This window comes from Hemitrygon akajei, chromosome 8 (genome assembly GCF_048418815.1).
Source record: "Hemitrygon akajei chromosome 8, sHemAka1.3, whole genome shotgun sequence".
Taxonomy (NCBI): domain Eukaryota; kingdom Metazoa; phylum Chordata; class Chondrichthyes; order Myliobatiformes; family Dasyatidae; genus Hemitrygon; species Hemitrygon akajei.
The window spans coordinates 136,025,940-136,038,661 of NC_133131.1; the positions used below are offsets into that span (position 1 = coordinate 136,025,940).

Below are 12,722 nucleotides of genomic sequence, written 5' to 3' on the forward strand. Positions count from 1 at the left end.
ACAGTCCACAAAAACTACCTCATTATTCCTAAGACGCTGATAATAAACTGGAATCTGATTCTGAATGCCAGACTAGAGAGTTTCGACCTGTCCATTGCTATTCTTTGGGTAAAGCTGCTGGATCTGCCTCCCTAACAGCATTGTGCAGTTACAGAAGGCAGCTCATCATCGACTTCATATGACCAATTGACTGCTGGCTCAGCCCGAGAAGCTCAACATGTTTGAATCAATAAAAATGTCAATCTGACTCATTCACCAAAATATACAAGGTGCAAAGGAAGAGTTCTCTACCAACCTGTCCCTGCTCTTAACACAGCCTCCTAATAATACAGGTTCATGATAACACCCTAGAAGATGTGAACCACCTCTTTGTCTCCGCAAAGACAACAGAAAGGTTTCAAGGATATTCTCAAATCCCTTTTTTTCCAAAAGTTACAGCTACCCCAACCAACACTCAAAGTGGAGAAGGAACTGAGGATCTCAGATACATGCGAAAGAGGCATAGGGAAACCCAGGATATATAGCAAAACTAGCAGACCATTTTGGAATCTACCCACCAATCTGCCCTGGTAATACATCTGGCTATTCTGTGTTTCCCACATTGACACGATCAACCAGTTCTAAACCCACAGATATTGAAAACAACCGGACATGTAGTTTCAGGGAAGAGGAAGGAGTTTTGATGGGGAATTTAGAGGAAGGTTGCTCACTGTTAGAGAGTGTGATGTTATTGGATATAATCACTACACTTAAATGGGCAAGGCAGCTAAGGATGTGGACCTAGTGTAAGCAAAACGCTGAAGCAACTCAGCAGGTTAGGCAGCATCTATACATGAGGAATAAACAGTTGGTGCTTCAGGCCGATATCCTTTAACAGGGATTAGTGTAGGTGGGCATAAAAGGTTGCAAAAATGCGAAGAAGGTTCTATTTCTCTGCTGAATAACTCTACGAAGCTATGATTCCATGACACAGATACGTCGGAAACAGGTCATGCTCAAACTGAAGCCACCACCCAGGAAGAAATATCCTTGTTTATGTTTCACTTGTCCCTTTGATTTCCTGTGGCTATGAGTCAATGTTGTAGGCTTCTACAGCCTTTTCCTGTCAACTGTGTTCCCCTATTGGCACTGCCAGCTGCTGCCTGGCAGTGGGCCAGGAGTATCAAGCAATTATGATGAAAAAGTGTGGTATATCAGAAGGCTTGATTCCATGAGTAGGACACCATCAACTAAGACAGATCACAGCACAAGTTATTACCTGCATGGAAGAGCTTGCATTTTGTAAACTGGCTGTCATTCTTACTGCAAAACAGCAACAATAACACTTGGTTATTTTTCAAACATATTGGGACATCCTTTGGTTTTAAATAATCACAATAATAGTACAACCCTTCTCCCTTATTATTCACAGAATCTGGATGTGTGGCTCAGTAGTCGGGCCAGTTTTTATCCATCAATCATTATTGTAAGTACAGATTGGGATACAGATGCAGCTGGTTACTTAACAGATTGACATTTTATGCCCTTACACTTTTCCTACATAGCAATATAGCTCCAAAATAATGTGTTCAGAAAAGATTTAGACATCCCTGGTATAGAACAAGTGCTTTGTAAATACTGTTACTTCACGTTCTTCTGGCCTTCTCATGGCTCATCTAATGTTTCCTACTTTATTAATTATCCTTCAAATTATGAAACTCCTTAAAGGAGCTTGAAAGTTTCAACATGTTATTATTAAATGTGGTTTCTTACTTTTTTCTTGATTGATTAAAACTGAAATGTTAGATCAGAAAAGCAAACTTGATTTTCTAAGTACTTTGACAAAATATTTAAAACCACTGCACTAGTCATTACTGTCAGAGGAAGTTGGTTTCCCTACTATAAAGGAAATGAGATGCTTTGATATAGAAAATGCATCTGTTATTAAATATGTACATCATTTCCAGATGAAAGCACATTTGGAAAGAATCAAATATAAAGGAATGTTTAAGAAATCCAAGTGCAATATGGAGCCTAGGCCATGTGCTTTCAGTACCGTGAGCACTGTGTGAGGTGGAATACAGGCCATTGCATTGGAACTGCCTGCTGGAACAGGATGTATCATTCCACCCCACCCACTGCACTGGCAAGTATTGCACACAGATCAGAATCCAAATGGTTTCAGAAGAGATAGACCTCAACTCATACCCAACAGCATAGTTTACAGTAAACATCGGAGCAGCTTACGTAGAATATAGAACATAGAACAATACAACACAGGAACAGGCCTTTCGATGCAGAATGTTGTGCTGAAGCAATTAAATTAGTAATCAATTGGCTAACTAAACTAACCTCTTCTGCCTACACAACGTCTATATCCTCACATTGTCCTCACATTCACGTGCTTTTCTTAGAAGTCCCTAATATACCTGCCTCTACCACCATCCCAGGCAGTGCATTCCAAGCTTTCACAACACTGTGTAAAAAACGTACCTCTCACATCTCCTTTGAAATTAACCCCGCTCATCCTGAATGCATGCCCTCTGGTACTAGATATTTCAACCAAGGAGAAAGATACTGTCTGACTACTCTATCTGTACCTTTCATGATCTTATAAACCTCTTTCAGATCTCCCATCAGCCTCTGCTGCTCCAAAGAAAAGAACCTATGGTTGTCCAGCCTCCCATTAGCGCACGCACCCTGTCATCCAGGCAACATCCTAGTAAATCTCTTCTGCACCCTCTCCAAAGCCTCAACATTCTTCCTCTTATGGGATGACCAGAACTGTATGCAATACTCCAAATGCAGCCTAACTAAAGTTTTATAAAGCTACATATCTTCCTGACTTATGACGTCAATGCCACAACTAACAATGGTAAGCATGCCATATGCCTTCTTAACCACCTGATCAACCACTTTCAGGGAGTTGTGAACTTGGACCCAAAATCCCCCTGCTCATTATCACTTCAAGGGCCTTGCATTTAATAATGTACTGAACATTAAATGTGTAATGTACTTTACATTTTATATACGGAGGTGCAACACTTCTCATTTAGCCACGTTAAACTCCATCTGTCTTTTTATCTGCTCGTATCTACAACTGATAATATGAAGACTGCAATGGACCTATGCAATTACAAAAGACACACATCTCAGATTTTACTAATAATGTAAGCCCGCCTTGAATGATTTCACAGTACTGAACAAAAAATAAATCAGAGGTCTAGAAGAATAAACCTGACTTATAATCACTCTGGGTTTAATATCCTTTTACAGTCTCAAGTGATGGAAGATGGAAATACTCACTCATTTTCTTAATGTTTTCAAACTTATCTCACTATAAACTATATTTCCTCTACTTTTCTGTTTGTCACACTCTATCACTCATTTTCATACATTATTTCTAAACTGTGTCTCTCATTCCCTATTCCCCTTCTCTCCCAAGTGCTGTCGCTTCAGGGATTCCAAATGCAATAAACTTCAAATGCAAAGCTTTGATGGAACCCCAATTACTTTGTACAAGGAAGCTAAAGGTTACCAGAAAGATCAGTTTGCTTGTCCTAATAGACCACGATTATTGATTGTTGTCGGGAAGAAAGTGGTATTTATACACTGACCCGTTAAAATCCACCACAGGAAATCAGTATCACTTGAATGTGATGTAAAATCAGCATTATTTTATTCCACTTGAGAGAACAAGTAGAGACTATGAAAGAATTATTTCTTGTTCCTTTTGAAACCCAGAACCAAGCTTTCATTTCTTGATTCTTAAGTATAGTTTCTACACATGAACATAAACTAACATTGTTTGTTTTAACGCAAATAAAGCATTAATTAATACATGTCATACATGATATACATGTCATGAGTTCAGAAAGCAAGAGTTATTAGAATACTTCTGAAATATAATCACTATTTATATGTACAATTAATGTTCACTGTTAAAAAGGTTACAATGAGCTAGGAATATAGGTCTTTGGTTAAGATTAACAATTCAGAAATTACTCAATGTTTTCTTTAGTTCACTCTGCTGCCAAGACAGTTATTTTGATAACATAGGAGATGACATTAAGCTAACTGCGACTCAATTTCTTAGTAGTTTGGTATCTTAAAGAGTTTGATATCTGGAAGTTTTAGAAGACTTCAAAATAAAGAGGCTTGTTGGAAGAAGTGATATCCTGCAGAGAAGGAGAGCAAGCAATGGTGGAATTCTGATGGCAATCAAATTTTTAATAACATTCAATCACATCCAGCACTCAATATAGTGTATGCAATAGCATTTTCTTATTTGTCTTATACATGTCATGAGTTCAGAAAGCAAGAGTTATTAGAATACTTCTGAAATATAATCACTATTTATATGTACAATTAATGCTCAGTAGGATACCGCAAACAAGGTAAGAGCCTATGGTGTTACAGGAAAGATACCAGCATGGATAAATAATTGTCTGACCGGCAGGAGGCAAAGAGTGGGAATAAAGGTGACCTTTCTTAGTTGACTGCCAGTGACTAGTGCTGTTCCACAGGGTTAGGTGTTGGAATCATTTATTCTTATGTGATGTCAATAAAATGGATGATGAAGTTGATGGCTTTATGGCCAAGCTTGTGGATGATACAAAGGTAGGTCGAGGGGCAGGTAGTGTTGATGAATCAGAGTCTGCAGAAGGGCTTAGACAGATTAGAGGAACGGGCAAAGTGGCGGATGGAATACGGTTTAGGGAAATGCATGCTCATGCACTTTGATAGAAGGAATAAAGGTGTAGACTATTTCCTAAATGGGGAGCAAATTCAGAAATCAAAGGTGAAAAGGGAATTTGGAACCCTCATGCAAGATTCCCTAAAGGATAACTTGCAAGTTGAGTTAGTGGTGAGGAAGACAAATGTAATGTTAGTATTCATTTTGAGATAAATATAACTTGATAGCTCCGGGACTGTATTCACAAGAGTTTAGAAGAATAAGGGGGTTCTAATTAAAATCTATCAAATTTTGAAAGGCCTAGATAAAGTGGATGTGGAGAGGATATTTCCTACAATGAGGGAGTCTACGACCAAATGGCAGAGCCTCAGAATACAAGGACATCCCTTTAGAACAGAGATGAGAAGATATTTCTTTAGCCGGAGGGTGGTAAATCTGTGGAAATCATTGTCACAAACAGCTGTGGAGGACATCAAATGGGCCCTAACTATGCCTGCCTTTTTGTTGGCTACATGTAACATTACCTTCTGGCTTGTCCTCCTTCCCCTCGCTCCCCGCCCCACCCTCTTATTCCTTTGCAGTTCTGATGAAGGGTCTAGGTCAAAACATCAACTGTGTATTCATTTCCTTAAATGATACCTGACCTGCTGAGTTCTTCCAGTACTTAGTGTATATTGCTCTGGATTTCCAGCATCTGCAGGATCTTGTGTTTAGGTCAAGGACCAATTGCCATTTTCAATATCGGAACACAAGTCCAGAGAAAAGACAGACTTTGATGCAGAGATGACAATGACAGTTTATTCATAATTCTACAAGGACATCAGTGGCTCACCCAAGCAACACCGTGAGAAATAACATTCTCAACACTAGGACCCTGAGATTAGCACTAATGGGGCATCTGCTTATATAATACAAGTAACACAGAATCACTGAGCCTATCAACATAAACTTAACAAGCTTAAACAGAAAGCACCAGGAAACCACAGAACAAAGAGCAAGTTGCTCGAGAAAACACAAGGAATTCTAAAAGATTAACGACTGTCATTAAACTACAATCAACCAATTCAGATACTTTAAAATCTTTGGAGCCCAACACTCTGATGCCCCACACACGCTCAAAGAACTCATTACACTAATAGGTTAAGATAGAGTACAAACATCAAGCTCCTGAACCAGTGTGGATAACTTCATTCACCACTACTGTGAACTGATTCTGTGACCTACAAACTCAGCATCAAGGGCTCCTTACAGCTTATGTCCTCAATATTACTTAGTTATTTGCACATTTTGTCTTCTTTTGTACTTTGTCAGTCTTGGTTTACATATAGTTTTTCATAATGTCTATTGTCTTTCTTTTTCCCTATAACTGCAAGAAAATGAATCTCAAGGTAGTATATGGTAACATAAACATAGTGTGACAATAAATTTACTTTGAATTTTGAACATTTTATCATTGTAACATTTTATTATACCAAAAGTTGTACAGATATTTGGAAATAATAAATGATTTTTAATAATTCTCTGCCATGGTATGTTTAAGCTGCAATGTATATATGATAAGCACAAGACATTTTGTAGATGCTGGAAATCCAGAATCTCACAGGTAAAATGCTGGAGGAACTCAGCAGGTCAGGCAGTATCTATGGAAGTGAATAAACAGTCGATACTCTGGCTGAGAACCATCACCAAGACTGGAAAGGAAGGGAGAAGAAGCCAGAATACTGTGGGTGGGTGGGTGGGTGGGGGTGGGGGGGGAAGAGAAGGGGTACAAGCTAGAAGGTGAAATGTGATGGCAGGTAGGTTGGGGAGGATGAAGTAAGAAACTGGGAGTTGATAGGTGGAAAAGATAAAGGGCTAGAGAAGAAGAAATCTGGTGGAGAGGGGAGTGGACCATCGGAAAAAGGGAAAGAGGAGGAACACTGCGGGAGGTGACAGGCTGGGTGAAGCCTTTTGTCTTTGGCAGCAAAATCTGTATGAATAATTATGTGCATATAACAAAATGGAGGAACAAGTTATAATAGCGATTTATTAATAGCAATGGTTCTAGGTTATTAAAAATAAAAACAAGGCTTGCAAATGTCCACTGTACATTTTGGTATATAAATCTGAAATAAAGCATGCATATAATTCTTAATGGTTTTACTAGAAAACATGAATGTACTAAGTGTGGTTGTAATTAAAACAGACATGGTTATCTTGTCTAGAATGTAAACACAACAACAAACAATACAAAACCACATTTCTTTGAAAGAATCTCATATACCACATTATTAGCCAGCTTTCTATTTTACCATCTCTACGAGTTCCTCTGGGACTAACATGATATTAAAATTACACTGTGGGAATATTAGTAGGGCTGAACTCCAAATATCAGGGATCCTCAGAATTTTGATCATCTGGATTACTGACGGGTGAGGTTCAAGAGAGTGTAGGAAATAGATCCCCAGAGAGTTTAAAGGAAACATGGGTAACAAACAGGTGAGACATGATTTCTAAAAACTGAGAGCAGATCAGAGCTTTAATAGGCAGATTCCCATTTGCTTCTGCTTCTGATCACAGAATGACTTAGAATAAAAATTGACTTCATTCGATTTTTTAAAGAAATGGCAAATGGGCTCAGCAAATTTTATACCTTAATATTTAACTAGTAATCTTCATATCCATTTGTTTTAGTGATATTTAGAAAGACATTAGCTTTACATGCCACATGTATAATCGCTTTTGTGTCAACATCCAACACAGTTGGAGGATGGTGCCACCATAGCATATGCACAACAAATTAACCGTACACATTTGGAATATGGGAAGAATCCAAGCACCCAGAGGAAATCACAGGGAGAACTTATGAAGTCCTTACAGAGATCAGCAATTGCTGGCACTTTAAAACAGTTACACTGACTGCTACGCTACCATGCTGCCCAGATAGTTTTGATTGTCCATCCTGCATGTAATGCTGTGAAAATGTGATCATAATCAAGTTTTCTTCATAAATTAATAGTCTGCAGTTGCATTTTCCACTAGGAAGCATGGGGAAAATATCACTCCGTTCACCATGCACAATAGTAAATACAGAATGTTCACCAAAACACTGATTTCCATTCCTGCTGTACATAGTCATCAGAACATATTTTCACCACCACACTGGGTACAGTTTTCTAGATCTAATGAGCTTATTTTTCTCATTTAACAGCTGGTGCAGTGCCAAGGATCTAATAAAAGGCAATGTGAATCAACATAAATCAAAATACTCCATGCAAGAATTCTTGCTAGATGTTCAATAGAATGATTTGTATTACTCTGAACTGTTGCTAACCTTGTGATCAACTGTTCTTATTAGCTGCACTTAGACAGGTAAAGATAATGATTTTTTCCCAGCAGTACTTTGGCACAATTCACATCCAAGGTATGACTCCCACCGTACAGGAGGGAAAGGTTGTATCCCAGATCCCATAAAAAACTATATTTATTTGTGAAAACATACATTTCAATGCTAAAAGCGATAAGTATCCTATTTACTGCTAGTAGAGGATGATGTGCTAACTCTTGTGTGCACTTGAGCTGAGTCTACTAAACACAAGCAGACCTTACACCCAAAGTCACTACTCACACTGGTGAGAATCTGTAGTTCTTAACTGAAGTCCTCAAGTCCATTCTTCAAGCAAAGTAAAGCCAGGAGCATAGACTTCTGCCTTGCCACCTGCCCCAGCACTAGTCTCCTCATGGATGGTGCCAAGTAGTGACATTGGAATTGGTTTCGTTGAACATAATGAATAGCAGGGGAAGGAAATTTCTATAGGTCTTCTAGCCACTTACTTCTTGACTGGACAAAGCATAAATAGGTACATTTGAATTTAAGAAGGGTACTGTAATAATCACATGTCATTTTCCACATACTAATTGAACTAATCAATCTGCTAAGGGTACCATGAATCTAGAATTTCTGCAATATTTGGGGATTGTTTCTTGGAGCAGTTTGTTACCGAACCTACCTGGGTACAGGTTACTTTAGATTTAGTCGTGAGTAACAAGGTGGGATTAATAGAAGGCATTGTGATGAAAAAAATCACAATATGATGGAATTCTGGACACGGTTTGACAGCAGACACTTGGGGTCCACAACCAACATTTTCCAATTAAATAAGGGCAGTTGCAATGGTATGAAATTGCCTGGACTGGTCTTGGTACATGGGCTACGGGAGAGGTCAGTGGATGAGCAATGGCAGTTATCTGGACATCAACTTCATTACCTAAACTTATCTCAATGAGAACCAGGGAAAACATTAAATATCAATGGTTAGCAATAGCTAATGAAGGATGTAAAAGAAAATATCAAATCGAAGGCAAGAGAATAGCAAGTAACAAAGACCGGTGGGGACCAGAGGAGTGGTAATATTATAAAGACCCCAGTAGGAAGAGACCAAAAGGTTAATCAGGAGGGAGAAAACTGATCAAAAAAGAAATCCGGCAAGTAGTATCAAAACAAACAGCAGGGCTTATTGTGGATATATACAAATAAGGGAGTAGTTAATCGTATAGGAGACCATTGGTTGAGGTTCTTCAATATTCACCAAGTTCCAGGAAGATACCTGTAGGCTGAAAAATGAAAAGCACAACTATATTGTTTAAAGAGGGAGGAAGACAAAATAATGGATTACTCTCAGTCTGCCAGCTCAGTATGTGTTGCTGGTGAGATTGTGGAATCAATATTAAGGAGGAAGTAACTAGTCGTTTAGAGATACTGAATGCAATCAAACCAAATCAATGTAGTTTTAGGATAGGTAAAACCACAAATTTGTTTGACAAATTTCTTGGAGTCCCTTGAGGTTGTAACAAGTAGCATGGAGCATTTGGGTTTTCAGAAGGCATTTGACAAGATGCCACATAACAGGCTGGTTCATGAGATAAAAGCACATGATGTTGGGCTAAGTATGTTCGCAGGGATTGAAGATTAGTGATACAGGAAAAGGAGATGAGGCCTGGACCATGCTCAAGGCAGCAGAATTTCAGTGTTAATATTCAATTACACTTGGGAACGTTAGAGTTTGTGATCAGCACTAACAGTTTAATTACCTTCTGAAAGGAGCTGGAAAGAAATAGATGGAAAAAGATTTTGCATAAGTCCTGTTCTTATTATATAGTAATTGCACAGCTATTGTATAAATCAGGATATGATGTGTGGAGCTTGCATATTTTCAAGTGATACGTGGTCCTCCAGACACTCCAGTTTCCACTGGCATCCCAAAGTTGTGGAGTTTGGTGGGTTAATTGGCCACGCTAAATTTCCTTAGTGAGTAGATGAGTGGTAGAATCTGGGGCTGTGGGGGTGGTAATTGTCTGATGAGTGTGTGGGAATAATAAAATGGGATTAATATAGATGGATACTTGATAGTTGGGCAGACTTAATAGGCTGGAAGACCCATTTCTGCGCTTCATTATTCTAGTCATTATAACAATTTTATTATTATTATTATTATTATTAAAAACAAGATGTAATGTTGAGACTTAATAAAGCACTGGTGAGACCTAATTTGGAATAGTTTGGGCATTTTAGGCCCCTTATCTTAGCTGTGCTGACATTGGAGAGGGTTCAAAGAAGATTCACAAAAATTATTCCAGGATTGAATGGCTTGTCATATGAGGAGTGTTTGATAGCCCTGGGCCTCTACTCACTGAAATTCATTAGGATGAGGGGTGACCTCATTATTTAATGTTGAAAGGCCTCAATAGAATAGATGTGGAGAGGATGTTTCCTATGGTGGGGGGAGTCGAAGACCAGAGGACAGAGCCTCAGAATAGAGTGGAGACCAGAGATCAGGAGGAATTTCTTGAGCCAGAGGGTGGTAAATCTACAGAATTCATTTCCACAGGTGGCTGTGGAGGCCAAGTCATTGAGTATATTTAAGGCAGAAAGTGATAGATTCTTGATTAGTCAGGCAGAAGGCAGGAGATTGGGGCTGAGAGGGGAAAAGGATAAGCTGTGATGAAATAGTGGAGCAGACTCAATGGGCCAAATGGACAAATTCTGCTGCTATATCTTATGGTATTATTGCATTTGCAAAAAGTATACTCATAAAAGATTGAGACCTGTATCATAAAACTTGTCTACCGGATCACCACAGAGGACCTATGTAGCTGTAATCTACTGAACATTGTATTAATTCCATTTTTGCTCTTTTTTCTTATTTGGCATCACTTTCCAAATATTTTGGCTTTTCTTTTCACACTGCTATGTTAGGGGTGGGACACCAAATTCAAACTTGCATTCAATTTTTATTCTTCTTCCTTCCACATTATCACAAGGAGTTCAAACCTATGATCAGTAATAGCTGGAGCCCATTATCTCAAATCAGTCCAGAAGTGATACTTTTGTTTGATTAAATTTTCCTTCCTGTCATTCTCCTCAGTCAGTAGAGCACTTCACGATGAAACCCACAAAATGGAGAAGCTCGTCCCATGTTGTAGTGCAATCTGATTAATCCGCCCTCGAATACAGTCCAAGGAGATGTATGCCACTGTGCTGTTCCGGACAGCAAATGAAGCATGCAGGCTGACACTTGTCCACTGACTACCTAAAGGCATCTGACCTCCGATCTGTTGTGCGACAACAGAAGGCGGGCTGTGATCGTTCTGCAGCTGCTGCAAAGAAACTTTGATGATATCACAGGAGTGAATCAGTTTGACGTTGAACGCAATGCTGGCCACCCCACTGCCGAGGAACACAACATGCTTGTGTGCAAACTGCCCCGATGTTACGAGTACCACCTGCCTCTGCTCCGCTGCGGGCAAAACCTCCTGGAAACTGAGAAGCCTGTTCCTCACTGCCCCAGTGGGCAAGCCGGACCCTGACACAGTTAGCGTGAGGACCGAGGATATTGCCGACGGAATCCAAATGAGGCTAAGAATGCTGATCCCAGACGAGTCCCCAAAGTAGCGCACACTACACTGAGCAGGGGTGTGGATCTGGAAGCTGATCGTGTCCCCGGCGTTGACCACAGCAGCTCCAGAGGCAGATATTGAGGTGTCTCGATAATTGACACCAGATTTATAAACCTGTGTCAACTCCTCAGCCGTTCCATTCCGGTTAATGTAGGAGAGCAACGTGAAGCCTTCGCGGACGCAGGTGTGGCCCATGGCATAGAGTGCCTGGTGATAGACGAACTTCACCACCCCTTCCTCGGTGAATCTCACAGCCCTGCCATCGTGGCACATGGTGACCATGTAGGGGTCAGAGGTGGAGAGGAGCTTGAAGACGGGCCGGTAGTTGGTCTGGTAGTGGATAGAGCTTGACATGTGAGCACTCATTGCCACCGCACCCGTGTCATGGGACAGCCAGAAGAGGCTGAATGGGTTATGGAGGTGGTAGAAGTTAAAATTGTTGCTCCGGTTGCAGAACTGATTGGGGCTTTTCACAAAGACGTGGAGCGTGTGGCCAGGCTCAACCTCAGCTGAGCTACTCACACCGGCACTCTGGTAGTACTTTCCCTCGGGCTGCTCAATTCGAACACCACTGAGTACATGACCCTCCTCCTCCTCCTCTTCAATGCCCTCCTCCTCCACGTTCATCCTCAATGAAAACTGGAGGAAATTCCTGCAGTTGTGCCTGATAGCGATGTTGTAATCGGCCCAGATCAGCCCGTGCTGCCTGAAGACCAGCCTGCCATCTTCATTGCTCAGCAGATGAGACTGGGCATTCCCCTTCAAGGGCAGGTTCAAACCCAGATGAATGGGGGTCTGTCCAAGCTTTATCAACAGGACCTCGGTGCAGGTCGACCAGGATTCTGAGAGATGGCTTTCAGGCAGCGGGGTGCAAATGGTGTCACTGTGCTGGGAGCAGCGATGAAGCACTGTGCCATCATCACACAGCGAACAGGCCTGGCATTCCTGCATTTCCTTGCTGAAGAAGTAGCCATGCCCACAAAGCCCCAGAGTAACGTCACGTTCAGCAAAGCCCAGACATCGGAACCCACCTGTTAGGGGAGTAGGAGAGACAAAGGATGAATTGAGGGATCCCCGGTCAAGCTTGCCAATCTTCATTCTACGAACAACC

General features: G+C 40.6%; 1 protein-coding gene across 1 annotated transcript in view; it reads right to left on the bottom strand.

Annotated features, from left to right (window-relative positions):
• Positions 1-3,634: 3,634 nt before the first annotated feature.
• The window catches only part of nell3 (NELL (neural EGFL like) family member 3), a 32,980-nt gene continuing 23,892 nt past the window's right edge, over positions 3,635-12,722 (bottom strand). Inside the window, exon 5 of the mRNA XM_073054685.1 lies at positions 3,635-12,642. Within this exon, the coding sequence (XP_072910786.1) occupies positions 11,093-12,642 (1,550 nt within the window). The 3' untranslated portion in view covers positions 3,635-11,092. The remainder of the gene's footprint in view (positions 12,643-12,722) is intronic.